Source organism: Desarmillaria tabescens (assembly GCF_030435595.1).
Source record: "Desarmillaria tabescens strain CCBAS 213 chromosome Unknown EV420scaffold_2, whole genome shotgun sequence".
In the NCBI taxonomy this organism is placed as follows: domain Eukaryota; kingdom Fungi; phylum Basidiomycota; class Agaricomycetes; order Agaricales; family Physalacriaceae; genus Desarmillaria; species Desarmillaria tabescens.
In genome coordinates this window covers 884,069-898,591 of record NW_026848301.1, presented here as the reverse complement: position 1 = coordinate 898,591, position 14,523 = coordinate 884,069, and the positions used below count along the sequence as shown (strand labels likewise).

The window sequence follows — 14,523 nt, the reverse complement described above, 5'->3', positions numbered from 1 at the left end:
TTTCAACTCGTTTCTTATATTTCATTTGCCGAGTGGTGCATGACCGGAACCGAATCCGCACGACCACCCTTACCAGACGCTTGTAAGCGACTACGAACTTCCCAACCTGACCAAGTCGAAGTAGAGGGCAAAAGATGTGGTCGCTAGCGGACTGGATTCACCAACGGCTCGAGGGTGTCCTATTCCAACCGGTGGCTCATGTCTTATTTTGGATCGGTAAACAGATGCAACGTCATCTCGCCCTCAACTCGACTTGGTGTAATCTTCTCCCTTCTTCCTCCACTGCAAATATGCAGAATAATCATGAGGTTCTATTCGAATGGTATTTTATCTTCATTTATTCTACCTTTATCCTTATTTTTTAACATATTTTTACAGGCCTCATACCGAAGCAACAAGTGTCGTAGTCACGGGCACTTTTGACCAGGTATAAATGTCTCACTTAAAACACGCCAGATAGCAGTTTAACGTCCAATTCTCACAGTGGTCGTCGTCTATTCCATCTCGCCAAGGATAGTACTGGATTCAAGGGCAGCACAGCAGATCCCATGGGACGAAAAAATCGCGTACAAATTCATCGTGGACGGGCAATGGACGATCGCCCCTAGTCAGCCCACGGAGACCGATTCATCTGGAAACGTCAACAATATATATATCGCCCCCTCAAAGCCTTCACCCCCTACCATGGACTCGACCTCGCCTGCAGAAACTTTGGACTCATCTATCGCCAAGACCACAGAGAAGCCTGCAGCAAACGGCGATACTCCCGCCGTCTCTGATAAGCAGGAAACGGAGGCGTCGAGTGGAGGCGTTTCTCAGGTGGTTTCAGATATGGCGACTGCTGCTACAGTGGGGACGGCTGCCGGGCTGGGTTATGTCGCGTCGGGTGTAGGAGCAGCTGTGCAGAGCGTTGTTGGTGTCGACCCAACTGATACGGAAAAGGTGCGCTATGGCCCATAACGTAAAAGGATTTGCATCTTAAATAATATTCATCTCCTCTTAGTCTGTGGAGACAACGGCAACCGAAGCGCCTGCTCCCGAACCCACTTCCAAAGCCGTATCAGAACCAACACCAGAACCTCCTACCCCTAGCCGTCCCAGAGATGCCAGCAACCGAGGTGGAACCTGCTGCCCCAGTCGTCTCAGAGCCAGTTACAGAGCCAACCCCGGCGCCCTCCGCTGAACCGGTTCCCCCAGTCGAAGAACAAGCAAAGGTTAATCCAGAACCGATCTCAGAGCCTACCCCAGTGCCCCTCGCGGAGCCTGTTCCGGCGGTACCCGCTGTCGCTCCCATCGTCCCTATTGCTATCGTACCAGTCAATGCAGCAGAGCACAACGAGTCGCCGCCTCCTTCAGCAGAAACGAAAGAAGAGGCTTCAACTCACAGTCCTTCCTCGTTCACCCCCGCTCCTGGCTGCCCCTAGCGAACCTGCCCCAGCTGAGCCTGCCGCTGAAATACCACCTGCCCCAGCGCCCAAGACTGAGCCGGCATCTGTCCCAGCTCCCCAGACTGAGCCGCCCACAGTCCCAGAGTCCACACCCGCTCCTGCTGAACCGGCTGTGGCGCCGACTTCATCTGATGTCATCATTGGAGATGTGAAATCTGCAAATCACGTAGCATCAGAGAAGCCACCGACCAACGGTCCCGCAGATAAGCCCTTATCTCAGCCCGAACCTGCACCCGTAACGCCTCCCCCAAGTGCACCTTCCACGCCCAAAAAGAAAGAGGCGTTCCCCTCGACAGAGTCCCCATCCAACTCTCCCTCCTCATCCTCCAAGTTTGGCACTTCTGGTTCTGCCCGTAAGAAGCGGAGCTCCATCTTTGGCAAGATAAACATCAAGCACATGTTCAGTCCTAGCAAAGATAAAGACAAGGAGAAGAAATGATTTCTGGGACAGGTTGGAGGTTTACATGAATTTCGTTCATTTCACATTCGATTTTTTTGTTCTATTTTGGAGGACCATCGACAGCTATGCACACATCCGCCTAAGTTAGCTTCTTCAATGTAGAATTCATTGTTATTACAAGTATATGTTCTTTAAGAAACTGTACTGCCCAAACTGTATTATACACAGTCACTTACTGTGACAGCTATCTTTATATCGCAGGCCCTTTTTGTATTGCGCGTAACGTAGCATATCTATCCGAATATCTCGAGGACGATACCTGTTGTATGCTTGTCAGTGGCCGTGGCAAAGTACTATCATCGACCCTTACCGGCACCAATCGTTTCTCCCCCACGGCGAAGAAGAATCCTTCCCATGTCCTTGTTGACTGAGAAAGACTCGAGTGGAATCGGAAGCGCAGGAGCTGAACTTGATAACGATGTCGACCTCAGAACAATCTGGACCTCCGCCGATGCACCTTTCGTAAGTACCCTAAAGGTTCCAAAATATCAATTCCGGCGCCGATGACAAGCGTGGTGGACAGGCTTACCTCGGCTTTTTCTTAACAATTGTTCCAGTCGTTCTATCAAGGGTGGATATCAGATTGGCGATAGTAGCAGGGACGTCGCGGGAGTGGTGGAAGAGTTCGACCTGCGAAGAACGGACATTGAGTTAGGTATTGTATTGCAAAGAACTGGTGACACGAACAGATGCCCCGGCGGTTATAGGAAGCTGTACGTCGAAGATTATGATTCGGGCCGTGAAGATTGTCGCTAGCGGAACGACATCAGTGGAAGGACATAGGACACTTCCTACTGCTAAGTGAATAGGATCGATGCCGGTCAAGAACAGCGTGGCATTGGACCCCGCCATCGCCCATGAAGCGTTTTCTTCCTCGACTTCGATGGCTGTTTTATTTCTTGTCAGTTCCTGTGTATAACATAAGAAAAGACCCCGAAGACGTACATTTCACAACAGCCGTTTCATCCCCAGGTAGGACACGGAGACGTTCTCCGACCTGAACAATACCGCTACACAATCGTCCTGTAACACCGATACCGGCACTCTGTCCCTTGAAGACGTTTGAAATTGGGAGTCTCAGCGGGGAAGTGATGTCACGCGTAGGCGGTTCCAGCTTATCTATTAGCCATAATTCAGATTGAGGAATTCCATTCGTTGCGCGCACATACCAAGGCAATCAACCAACGTAGGTCCCTCATACCAAGAGGTGAACTCCTTGACTTGGACAGGCTTCTCAGCCAAATTGATCCCATCGATAGCTCCAACTGGGACAAACTGCGTTTTAGAGGGATGAAATCCCGACTGAACCAAAAAGGGACGCAGGAGTTTGCAAATCTCTTCGAAACGACTTTGGTCCCATTGTATCTGCCATGGTATGAGTATACAATCACATAGATTGATAAAGGGAGTATACGAACCACATCGAACTTATTGATTGCAATGATGATCTGAGAGACACCCAAACTCCTCACTAAAATGAGGTGTTCTCTAGTCTGTCCACCACGATCGAATCCAGCTTCAAATTCTCCAGGAGACGCGTCGACAACAAGCAGTGCGCAGTCAGCCTGGGACGCGCCTGAGATCATGTTCGGCACAAAATCTTTATGTCCTGGAGCATCTAGGATGGTGACTTGACGATGTGGCGTCTTGAGAGATTGCAAGGCGATGTCCATCGTGATACCTCTACCATCAGAACATCAGGATCGGCATGCAGTGTGCGCAGTTCTTCACTTACCTTTCGCGCTCTTCGGTGGTGCCATCTAGACTCCATGCCCAGCTGAAACTACGTTTGCCTGCCTTGGTACTACCTCTTTCGTTGGCTATGCGCGTTTTCTCATCTAATCGACCGGTTTCATACAATAACCGACCCATAAGAGTTGATTTTCCCGCATCAACGTGTCCTTGACGTTCTCATTGACAAGAAGTTCCAACAGAATAATGAAAACCTACCTATTACCACAAGACTGACAAGTTTGAGGTCACCAGTCTGTTGAGATTCCAAAGCGCGTTTAGCTTCCTCCAAAACCTTTTCCCTCGCTAATGTTATCTTGGGCGCTTCCTCGACAGGCACGGGCTCGACCTTGGGAGTCAGGTTCAGCGCTGAAAGATCTATCATTCGTTGATCAACTGGAGTCGATGTCCCCGATCTTCCGGTAGCTGATGCTTTTGTGGGTGTTCCCGGTGCTTTGAATCCTTTGGCGGGAACAGGCGAGCCTGCTCTAGAGTTCGAAGCCGACTTCACTGATGCTAGGTTCTTCTGTGTCTGAGCTTTGTGGAGTTTCTCGCGTTCTCTCGCAGCTATAAAATTACACACAAGTAAGAATACAGACGACAAAAAGAATAGAAAAGGAAAAAAGAAAAAAGAAAAGAAAAGAAAAGAGGGGAAGAAGTGCAGAAGTATAAATTAAGCTTTGGTGGAAGAAGACGCTTTTGTCCGTGCCGCAGAAGGTAGAGCGCCTTTGTTGGCTAAGGCTGAACCTTGTCGTGCACGCATGACAACGTCGTCGGGACTTGGTTCGTCAAACTTGAATGCGGCGGGGGAAGCAAGGCCTGGCACGATTGGTGCGGCTTCTTCACGACTATGACGTATGCCCTCTTCTGCCGAATCCTGGCGCCTGTGTTTCGTCTTTGATTTGTGATGCCCGTCTTTTTGTTTCGCCTTGTGCTTGGAAGACGTCAGATCATCGACGAGGATGGTAGCGAATGCGGAAGGCAGCGCGCGAGGAGCCGAACTGGGGAGGAATAACGGGGGAGCAGAAGGCAACTCGACTTCTTCATGCTCAGGCAAAACAATGCTCCGATGCTTTTCTTGCATTTTCTTGATCTTCGCTGCGAGCTTCGAGGGTTTCTTTTCGAGCGCCTCTTCAAGGGTAACGACATATGGCGCCTCTTCCGGTGGTCGCTTGGGATCAGTCAACGTGCGGAGCGATTCATAAGAGTAGGTGATGGCAGTGGTCACGGTGTCACCGTTGGCCACCGGTGCCAGGTATTTTGTAAAGTGCTGACCAGGTTTCGGTTTACGCCCGATATCAGAATCCAGAAGACTGGGTCCCTTTGTAGGAATCGGCCTAGCGACTGCTTTAGGAGCTGCCTTGGACTGTGCCAATAAAGCAAGTTTAGAGGGCTTCCGCACGGTATCTGGAGATGGCAACTCTGCCTTTCTGGATGGGGTTGGGGCAGCTGGCCTATTGATAGATAACGCCCTACGTGGAGACGTAGGCGGGGTAGGAGTCTGAGGTTCAAGAGACCGTGACTGACTAGGTGCAGGTGTAGGATTGTTCGAAGCAGGAATAGGGTCGTTCGAGGCAGGAACCGAGTCTGTCGGAGCTGGTGTAGGGTCCCTGGGCGGATCTTTCGGGGGGACTTTTGGTGGCCTTTGCTGATCCAATGCTTCGAGCTCCATCGCTGTCTGGACGGCCTTTCTGATGATTGATGTCGTTGAGGAATGAGCAGACGAGTGAGTAGACAAACGGGTTGCTGGGAGAGGTGAAGGTGAGGGGGGAATGGATGTCGCAGTTGGGCGAAGCGCGGGCCAAGTCCTCACAGAGCCCTCGTCTATTGCACTTCCCGAAGGTCCTGATCGCTCAGTCTTCGCAAGAGACATGTTACTAGCCCGAGCATTAGCGGCGAGCTGAGACAGTTTGGACGTCTTCTTGACGGGTGCTGGAACATGACGAGTAGATCTACTGTTGGTATCTGGGATGTCTGGAATGGTATCGATTGGTGGGACAGATACACTCGGTGCATGCGCTGATGACGTTGAACTCCGAGAATCCGAACGGAGGAGAGAAGGAGGAGGCGAATACTGAGATAGCCTGCGAACAACTGATGGGGATGGAGATGGAGGAATAGAATTGGGATTCTCGGAGACATGTGTCTCGTACTGTGTATCTCTATCTGATGGGACTGTCAGAAACAAGGGAAGAGCCAAAATCTATATGCACTTACTTATCACCTGTCCGTACGACGTGGTTATAGAACTTGGAGGAGGTGGATTTTGATTATATTGTGTATTAGGCGACCAATAGGGTTCAGTTCTTTCGCTCTTTTCAGTGATTGTGCTCAGCATTCGTCTAGGAAGTTGAGGGGTCGCCTCAGTTGAAGACTCTTCATCGTTCACCAGCTCATAGTTTTGCATTTGACGTTGCATTTCCTCCTGCTGTTGCATCCGCTGTTGTTGTTGCGCCAGAACAATCAACGGTACTCGAGATCTCCCGTTGTTCTCATAATGCGCAGGCATCTGGCTGCTCTCAGATGAATAATGGTTCGGCAAGTGTTCATCCAGAACAACGGTAGGAACACCTTGGTTTGAGTCAATGTCTAGACGGGCCAGAGTCAGTTAGCGATTCGAGTAACTGTGGAATATGAGCAGACTGAACATGTTGGCGAAGGGAGCACGCGACCTTCTCGTCTCTACACGCTGGAAGGCATCGGTAGGAGAGCACAAGATGTAACGAACGAAGCAAGGCTACCCTACGAGAAACAATGTTGCTGTGAAGAGCTTACCTTTCCGCTCCCTAGCTAAGCGTCGTCTTTCTTGTTCATCTAACCCAGTATCAGTGCTTAGCTCGATGGACTGAAAAGCTCCACACTCACCGAGCGCCCATTCAATTGTCTGGTCAACTTTAAAATAACATTGCCAAAGGTACTCTTTGATTTCGCGTTCAGAAATGCCCGTGGTCTCTTCGCCGCCAATGACGTCCAGTACTTGCTCGAAAGATGCATTTAATTCAGCTGTATTTCGCGGCGGTCAAGCACAGAGTTTGAGTTGTCCATGGCTGTTTTACCTTGATATTGTTCAGTCATTTCTTCCTCGCCGCCATCAGACAAGGCGTCGTCGTCAAGTTCATCTGGATTGAGTCGCGTTAATAGAGACTCGACCAGAATATGCGCTGCTTGCATTACCATCCAAGTTGATATTTCTTACATCCCTGTGTCGTGACATCGTGCAAGATCGCGCTAGAGACGGTGGTTGTGATAGTGTAGGAGCAGGCTACTAATTGCATGCTGCACTGCCACAGACGATGTCATTGCCTTCAGGAACACACAAGCGTCAACAAGAATAACCTCTGAAACTTTTCCCTCTTCGACAAAAATCATCTCCTGCCCAAAATGCTCAGCGCTATCCGCTCCTCCGGCGTTTCTCGCGCCTCAGTTCGCGTATGTTATTGTCTTATCATATATTCTGCCCCTTTCCCAAGATTTTGTTCGTTTGTTGCAGGCCTTCTCCACCAGCAGGCCTCGCGCTGACATGGCTAAACTTGTGCTCATCGGCAATTTGGGTGGAGATCCAGAAACACGCTCTGGGAAAAACGATGTACCCTATGTCACGTACGCGTAAATGTAGTTTTGCATGCTTGCAAACGTGACATACCTGTAATACAGATACACCATCGCGACCCAACAGTATGGCCCCCCTCCCCCCAACGGCGGTAAGCAACACGTCTTTTTCTTACAGAACGTGCCATTGATTCCTTCTCAGATCGCCCTGTGTCGAAGACCACTTGGCACCGTGTTTTTTGCTTCCACGAAAATACGAACAAGTATCTCTCAACTCTGAGGAAGGGGTCGAAGGTCTACGTCGAAGCAGCCTTCGAGATGCGCGAGAATAACAACGCTGAGGGAAATGATACACCACCCCAGCGGTCGGTCTTCCTCAAACATGGTATGAGTCAAGTCTGTTTTTGTTCTTGAACTCACTGTACTTCCTTCAGAGGCTATCAAGGTGATTAGCCCACCCAAACAGCAAGCTCACGAGGAATCACACGAGTCGTCTGAGTCTCATGAGTGAACTGAAATAGTATTTTCATCACCTAAATCCTATGTATCTCTCATATATACAATCCATTCCGTTCCCTTTCGAAGTAGTCCGGCTTGATGATGTCGCCAAGATGTAATCATCCTGCCAATGAGTCAACTTGTATCCAACTGATAGCTTAAGTATGCGACGGGTAAGGTGCTTCTGAGGGTCCATAGTCAGTGGTTGCATGGTCCCATTCCTTTGCCTTTCATTAGGAGAAATGACGATACTAAGAGTGTTGATACCTACAGTGCTCTCGCGGTTGGGAGGTGGAACGTTGACCATTGAAGGGATCGATTCTGGTCCTGGTGTCCCGGTACCGGCTGGCCTCATGAGCTTGGCCAAATAATCGCGGACGGTGTGCACGACCAACTTGGATAAGTGTCAGGACAGATTACAAAAATACACGTAAGAATACGAACGATATGGTCTTCTTGTGAAGAGCCAGAGTAACAGGCAACTACGCCAATAGGACAACAAGGTGCATTCTTGGGGAGGTCAGTCGAATTTCTTAACAATTTCCGCCTGGATATTCACCTGCAACCATATAGGAAACGCTACAGAATAGCAGATAAGCATCGGAAGAGTATGGCAGAGAAAATCGGGACGTACCTCCTCCGTTTACACGAAAATCTCCCTGAATACCCATCTGCTTGGGTGTCTTCCCCATTGCACTCATCGATTTCTCAACATAGAAGCTCGAGTGTCCTGTCCTGCGAACGACGCTAATCATCCCCTCCAAACAGGCCCAGCTGTCTAGACTGACATCGCCTACGCCGTCAGGGTGGCCCAGATCGCCGACTGTACAAGAGAAAAGGGTATGCCCCGCAATAGTTTGAATAGATATCACCAGACCCTTGCCCTTGACATGGCGCGAAGAGCCGCGGAATCTTTTTCGAATCGACAAGCCCTAGGAGCCAAAGTCACGAACATGAAATCAATGTTGGTTTGTGTCTACCAACCAGAGTTACAGCATCGGATGCAGAAAAGGACGTGAATCGATAGTCGCGCTCTTCATGCAGCGACAGATTAGCTAGCTCGGCGTCTGTTTGAGTCATGGAATGGAATCCGGTGAACATGGATGGCGCTGGAAACGTATTCTTGATAAGAAAATGAACTTGGAGGTAGCGGAAATTGAAAGGATCTGGACTTTACCTTGCAATGAAGCCGATGTTGATCCCTGAGTGCTGCGCCAAGAACCCGGCCTGAGTCAGGCCTTGCTGTAGAATCATGTAGGATAAGATATCGTATTATTGCTTGATGAATTCAATCTCGCTACAATAGGCTTTTATATATGTGACAAATACAGTATGTAGCAGGGAGCCGAGTCGTGACACGCGTCTTCCAACGATGAAGGACGCGGGTTGACCCCAAGCAAGCAACGCAACTTATGGAGTTCTTCAATAACGTCGGAGCCGATACTCTCAAGCCTTCGCTTTTCGAGCTGGTATCTCAAGAGCAGCTCAGAGACTTGTTGCAGCCAGCACTCAAGTATGTTCTAGCTGTGAGTTGCCTTGTTTCTGCTCTTTACTCATCTCACTCGGCTACAGGTCTTTGCCCAACGATATCCTCGATATCTTCTGCGTATTGTGAATCGCCATGAAGAGTTCTACGCCATCCTTATGTTCGTAGTGGAGCGGCACTATCTAAAAAACCACGGTATGCTGCCTCTACATCCCAGCTATCCGTTCGGCTTAGAAGAAGAACAGGCGCATCCTTCTCAGAGAATTTCTACGGGCTAAAACGAAGGCGCCGACCATACATCGAGGCTGAGAGAGAGAAAGCTGCTACAGGAGGAGTGCCAGCAGGAGAGAAGCTTCGCCGGCAAGAGATATGGCGGTCGCTTCTCTTCTTGGTATGTCGTCTCCTTGTTTGGTGCTCTTCTGGTTGCTCTAACTACGTCTAGGTCGGTGTACCATACCTACGTGCCAAAGCGCATGATTACTTTGAGGATTTGGATGGAGGTATCAGTTCCGATGTTCTCAACGATGGAGCAGATGTTCGTCAGGTTCGAATGTTGACTGACCAGGTATGTGTGCTACTCTGTCCACCCTCGAAGCTTTGCCTCACTTTCGTAGTCGTTCAAAGGCTGGTTGCGACGGGCATACAAGACTTTGTATCCTTGGTGCAATGCAGGTTTCGAAGTCTGGCTATTGGCCTATAACGTCGCATACCTCTTTGACCAAACACCTTTTTACCGGCCATGGTTGGCATGGATGGGCGTAGATCTGCGTCGGCTGGGGATAGAAGACCTTGTAAGAATGCTTCTCAATGCCCCGAAACGAAACTGACGTTCTGTATAGCGTGCCGCAAGCTTGAAAGCCGTACAAAGTGCACCTGATGCTAAGGGGCGTGGACTACGACAACTTCTGAGGTCGTCACCGCAACTCCTTCTCGATTCCTTACGGCTTCTCCTTCCAACAGCCGTTTTCTTTATAAAATTCTTGGAATGGTGGTATTCACCTGGCTCTCCTGCACGGTCGTTGTCAACGTCTCCGTTGGGACCCGCTGTTCCGCCTCCGCGCATGTTACCTCCGCATCCGCAAGGTATTGCCTTTGATAAACAGAAATATGGAACATGCCCCCTCTGTCAGAGGAGTATCAACAATGCCACGGCTCTTCCTTCTGGCTATGTGTTTTGTTACCGATGCGCGTATGATCACATAGAGAAGCATGGCAAGTGCCCAATAACACTCCTCCCTTCCAGGGTGTGGCAGCTTCGCAAAGTGCTGGTGTGAAGTTGCATTTGGATGCACGTTCGTCGCGATTGCAATTACGAACTGGGTTATCGATGGAATAAAGGTAGATAGAGTCGAGTTTACCTTTGCGTACATTACTTTTAAATCGATAACTCTGACCTGGAAGGAACCAGAAGGAACCACGTTTGTGAATAAAAGTTTGAATTTTTGAATTGGCGTTTAAATTGTTCCGGCGGCTTCTTTGCCCCACGCTTCCTTTCCTATGAACGCTATTTTACCATCTACCCTATTCCGTCTTGTTCTCTCTCCCTGACCGTTCCTTTGTCGCGCACGCGACCGTCCAGCAATGAAGGCCAGCCTTACTTGCAGCATCCTTACCCCAACTTGCCCCTGATTTCATTTCAGTTTGGCAAGCACATCCAATCTCACCAAGTACCAGGATGGTCCGCGTACTATCTCGACTACAAGTTTCTCAAGAAAATCATTTCTTCTCTTGCTGCCAATCGTCCAGCCTCGGAGGCAGCTGCATTGGCCTTGGGTTTGCGTCCAGTGGATCTCTTGAACCAGTCCTCAACCCCTGGCGAGCCATTGAGCGCGTCGCTCGAGGACGACCTAGGTCGTCCTCCAGTTTTCTCAGAGTCTGGACTGGATGAAGATCGAAGTCTTGACTTTCGAGCTCACAAAGCAGCGTTCTTCTTCAAACTTGAGCGGGAGTTGGAAAAGGTGCGTGCTGGCCAGTGCCTCCATTCTTCTTCCCTGATTCATTTTCGCGTCCAAGATCAATGCTTTCTACCTACAAAAGGAGGCTGAATTGCAGCTACGGCTAGAGACTCTACTTTCCAAACGTCGCGCCGCTGCCATGAGAGGTCTCCCGGATTCGGTCAACGATTCTACCCAGTCTCATGTTGAATGGAGCGCTGTCGAAGAAGGATTTCGACTTCTCGAGCGTGACCTTGGGAAACTGCAGGTAGAGATCATGCAACGTCTCCCATGAGGCTCATGTCCCTAAGGACGTTTCTAGCAATTTGTCGAGATAAACGCCACTGGGTTTCGCAAAATTCTCAAAAAGTTCGATAAGCGGTCAAGGTCTACAACCAAGGAGCTCTATCTCGCCAGGCAGGTCGATGTCCAGCCTGTGTTCAACCGACAGGTCCGTCTCTTTTGTCTTTCGACCGCCTTGCATGCACCCTGATATCAAATTCCGTCTGCAGCTGATATCAGAGCTTTCTGATACCGTCGCTGCCTGTCTTCTTGATATCACGGACCTCTCTTCTGGTCTCAAGTTCGAAGGACCAGGGGCCAATGATATCTTCACACAACAGTTAATGGCTGAACGAACACCGTATGTAGGCCCGTTCCACGACCTTGAAAAGAACCTACGCAAGGCTGTCACGAGTGCCGACCCAGCCGCTATAACAGACTGCGTGCGTTACTCTGATGTGCTTTCTCAGGAAGCCGACGCATCAAGTAATGTCACCCGCATACTCTGGAATGTCATCATAGAGGCTCCGCCCGAGTTTGCAGATCTTATCTTGTTCTCCCTGTCCTCCCCATTTGATTTTCACTTTATTGATGATATCAATGGACGGACGTGCTTACACGAGGCTGCCATGGCGGGCACACCTCGATTGGTCAATCTCTGCATAGAGAAGCAGGTCTCCATCGACAAAGTGGATGCTTATGGACGGACAGCTCTTCATTACGCTGCAATGAATGGACATGCAGCTATATGTCGTCGATTATTGGAAACAGGACTACCTCTGAATAATCTGGACATCGACAATTACAGCCCATTGGTGTATGCCACCTTGCGCGGGTGTGTCGAGTGTGTCGAGGTGCTTCTCGAGCACGAGGTTCCCCCACAACCCGCTACACCAGGTGGAGATCTTATACCTCTGTCACTTGCTAGCCAATGCGGCTATGTCGACATTGTCGTCTTGTTACTCAAACGTGGTGCAAAGTGTTTGCCTAATAGCAACGGTGAATATCCTATGCACCTAGCGGCACGTGAAGGCCATGCTGAAGTGTGCAAAATACTACTTCACCATGACGGTTGGGATACGCCCGATAAATATCATGAATGGACGCCCTTGTTCCATGGCTCGCGGTATGGACACGAAGCATGCGTTTCCATCCTCTTGGAAGCGGGTAGCAGAGTCTTTCTGACTGACGAACTAGGCCATTTACCTGTGCACTATGCTGCGTGGTATGGTCATCACGAATGTCTCAATCGCCTTCTTGAAGCCTCCGCTCGCATACCGGCTGTAGCAGAAATCGTCGCAATGCCGGATGTTTCGCCCAATTCAGATCAGAACGGACATGCTAGGGAATTCGAGATCGACATGATTCCCTCTCTTTCCTTACCTCCGCCAATCATGCCTCATCGCGTGTATGGACATAACTACTTGGATCGTAGTCACTTGGTCCAAGTAACTGTGGGAAACACTTCTCGCAACCAAACACCTAGTGTCAGATTGCATCATCGTCTGATAAGCCCCGCCTTCCGTGATGAATATCTATTGAAGACTGCGCCACTCAAACTTGTCATCACAACCAAGAGTCCAGAAGTGAACTCCGCACCATATAGTATCTCGTTGCCCCAGAGAGACGACAAGGGCGTATTTATATTCCAGATACCTAACCTCAATTGTCTGTGCTTGGAGTTTTCCATCTATCCTAATTTTGGGACGAAAACTATTGGGCGTGCCGTGGCGCTTCCTTCGCTCTTCACCGATATCGAGAACAACCAGTCCTTTACGCTTCCTATCATGGACAATAGACTTCACGTCGTTGGGGAGGTAGGCATTCGTTCTTTATGTCGCAGATGATTCTAATGTTTAAGGAAAGGTCACTTTCGAAGTCAACATCATTACATCTTTCAATGGCGTGACCCTCGAAGTGGGAGGCGATGTCGAAACCTACTGGAAATCGACAATATCTTCTTCAATACAACAGCCTATCTCGACGTCGCCGTACCGGTCAGGTCTCGTTGGTTCTACACAGACATCACCTTCGACTCACTCCATATCCGGAGCTGGCACCCAGTCTTCGACGATCTCTTCGCTGAGGGGAAAGTATCTCTACGTTGTTGTCCAGGTCACGCGGGATTCTATACCAGTCGTGTTCTCACACTGGGGTCTCCCGGAATCCAACTTCAATCTTAGTGTATGTGATGTTACCTTGGCGCAGTTCGAGGCTCTTGCAGAACGACTCGGACGGAATGTCGATAATGTCACCGCGTCATCAATAACTGATTGGCCGGCTTTTGTCTTTTGGTCAATGATGTCTCTCTCACAGCTGTTAAAGGTATTTCCTTTTCTATACTAGTCTCTCTTTAATTCACCTGATTGGATCTAAAGATACTTCCCCCCAACATCGGCATCAGTTTAGAACTGGCATATCCCTCACCCAAAATCCGGGAGCGATATTGTCTAAGTCGGTTAGATCTCAACAGTTTTGTAGATTCGATTTTGAGGACAATTTATAACACCTCCACTGATGGCCGACTTCCTCGTCGGAGAATCGTCTTTACGTCGTTTTCACCGGATGTCTGCGCTGCCCTGAACTGGAAACAACCGAATTGTTCGTGCAATGCCATGTCAATTTGCTGTCCGTCACTAACGCGGTGATGTCCACAGACCCTGTTTTCTTCGCTTCTCATTGTGGAAAGAAGGACATTTTCTTGTCTAGTCCTTCGCCGTTTACTCTTGAAGATGAGGATGATGGAAGGTTCTGTAGCCTTGGAGAAGCAGTTGAGTTTGCGCGGATCAATAATCTTTTGGGTGTCATCGTCGATGCCGATCTTTTGGTTCGTCATTGCGTCTCCTGATATATTTTCACGCGCTCTAAACGGTTGAATTGATTAGCTGCAAGTACCTTCATTGGTCCAAGGCATCAAGAATGTCGGTCTATTGGCTGGCATACATGGAACTTCGGAGCGATCAACGCCTTTGACAACCGGTGGAGATGGTTCCATTGATGCATATCTCTCCGACGGTTTTGCCGTATATCTCGACCACTCAATGCAGGAGATTTAACTACGATACATTGTATTAGCCGACAACAGAAATTGAAAATATATGGTTGTATTAATAAATGGATTATCTTGGTATATTA

At 49.3% G+C, this 14,523-nt stretch overlaps 6 protein-coding genes across 6 annotated transcripts; 3 read left to right on the top strand and 3 right to left on the bottom strand.

Annotated features, from left to right (window-relative positions):
- Positions 1–134: 134 nt before the first annotated feature.
- Positions 135–1,887, top strand: EV420DRAFT_1473788 (uncharacterized protein; the record flags this gene model as incomplete). Its single annotated transcript, XM_060469170.1, has 5 exons — positions 135–322; positions 379–398; positions 485–942; positions 1,029–1,274; positions 1,318–1,887. 5 exons carry the CDS (start codon positions 135–137, stop codon positions 1,885–1,887), a joined length of 1,482 nt encoding a protein of 493 aa, XP_060338286.1.
- A 254-nt stretch (positions 1,888–2,141) lies between these two features.
- On the bottom strand, positions 2,142–4,024 carry EV420DRAFT_1635277 (EF Tu GTP binding domain-containing protein; the record flags this gene model as incomplete). The annotated part of the gene is made up of 9 exons (XM_060476423.1): positions 2,142–2,167; positions 2,219–2,379; positions 2,438–2,538; positions 2,596–2,795; positions 2,854–3,027; positions 3,078–3,273; positions 3,327–3,591; positions 3,644–3,809; positions 3,859–4,024. The coding sequence occupies 9 exons, from the start codon at positions 4,022–4,024 to the stop codon at positions 2,142–2,144; spliced, it is 1,455 nt and encodes a 484-aa protein (XP_060338285.1).
- Positions 4,011–6,901, bottom strand: EV420DRAFT_440108 (uncharacterized protein). The gene is made up of 6 exons (XM_060482136.1): positions 6,814–6,901; positions 6,696–6,758; positions 6,505–6,642; positions 6,415–6,453; positions 5,857–6,228; positions 4,011–5,805 (listed from the first exon to the last, which is right to left on the bottom strand). Exons 1-6 carry the CDS (start codon positions 6,851–6,853, stop codon positions 4,313–4,315), a joined length of 2,145 nt encoding a protein of 714 aa, XP_060338284.1. The 5' UTR covers positions 6,854–6,901; the 3' UTR covers positions 4,011–4,312.
- Positions 6,902–6,975: 74 nt separating this feature from the next.
- On the top strand, positions 6,976–7,719 carry EV420DRAFT_1758230 (uncharacterized protein). Its single transcript, XM_060480543.1, has 5 exons — positions 6,976–7,068; positions 7,130–7,239; positions 7,294–7,340; positions 7,391–7,573; positions 7,623–7,719. The coding sequence occupies exons 1-5, from the start codon at positions 7,021–7,023 to the stop codon at positions 7,697–7,699; spliced, it is 465 nt and encodes a 154-aa protein (XP_060338283.1). The 5' UTR covers positions 6,976–7,020; the 3' UTR covers positions 7,700–7,719.
- Positions 7,720–7,723: 4 nt separating this feature from the next.
- Positions 7,724–9,213, bottom strand: EV420DRAFT_439881 (uncharacterized protein). Its single transcript, XM_060482135.1, has 7 exons — positions 8,864–9,213; positions 8,671–8,808; positions 8,321–8,618; positions 8,246–8,265; positions 8,131–8,196; positions 7,958–8,080; positions 7,724–7,907 (listed from the first exon to the last, which is right to left on the bottom strand). Exons 2-7 carry the CDS (start codon positions 8,785–8,787, stop codon positions 7,845–7,847), a joined length of 687 nt encoding a protein of 228 aa, XP_060338282.1. The 5' UTR covers positions 8,788–8,808; positions 8,864–9,213; the 3' UTR covers positions 7,724–7,844.
- EV420DRAFT_1259136 (cyclin-dependent protein kinase inhibitor) lies at positions 9,099–14,444 on the top strand (the record flags this gene model as incomplete). Its single annotated transcript, XM_060466940.1, has 14 exons — positions 9,099–9,212; positions 9,259–9,367; positions 9,418–9,563; positions 9,615–9,737; positions 9,787–9,963; positions 10,012–10,442; positions 10,752–11,130; positions 11,186–11,374; positions 11,429–11,557; positions 11,619–13,205; positions 13,255–13,713; positions 13,767–13,989; positions 14,046–14,215; positions 14,274–14,444. The coding sequence occupies 14 exons, from the start codon at positions 9,099–9,101 to the stop codon at positions 14,442–14,444; spliced, it is 4,407 nt and encodes a 1,468-aa protein (XP_060338281.1).
- Between the last annotated feature and the right edge of the window lie 79 nt (positions 14,445–14,523).

Coding starts and splice junctions, on each gene's coding strand:
- EV420DRAFT_440108 (XM_060482136.1), bottom strand. CDS start 6,853: ATGTCACGACACAGGGATGTAAGAAATATCAACTTGGATG. Junction 6,643..6,695: donor AATGACTGAACAATATCAAG/GTAAAACAGCCA, acceptor CGCGAAATACAG/CTGAATTAAATGCATCTTTC. Junction 6,229..6,414: donor CTTAGCTAGGGAGCGGAAAG/GTAAGCTCTTCA, acceptor TGGCCCGTCTAG/ACATTGACTCAAACCAAGGT.
- EV420DRAFT_1758230 (XM_060480543.1), top strand. CDS start 7,021: ATGCTCAGCGCTATCCGCTCCTCCGGCGTTTCTCGCGCCTCAGTTCGC. Junction 7,069..7,129: donor TTTCTCGCGCCTCAGTTCGC/GTATGTTATTGT, acceptor CGTTTGTTGCAG/GCCTTCTCCACCAGCAGGCC. Junction 7,341..7,390: donor CCCCCCTCCCCCCAACGGCG/GTAAGCAACACG, acceptor ATTCCTTCTCAG/ATCGCCCTGTGTCGAAGACC.
- EV420DRAFT_439881 (XM_060482135.1), bottom strand. CDS start 8,787: ATGTTCACCGGATTCCATTCCATGACTCAAACAGACGCCGAGCTAGCT. Junction 8,619..8,670: donor CATCCGATGCTGTAACTCTG/GTTGGTAGACAC, acceptor TTTGGCTCCTAG/GGCTTGTCGATTCGAAAAAG. Junction 8,197..8,245: donor CGTTTCCTATATGGTTGCAG/GTGAATATCCAG, acceptor GACCTCCCCAAG/AATGCACCTTGTTGTCCTAT.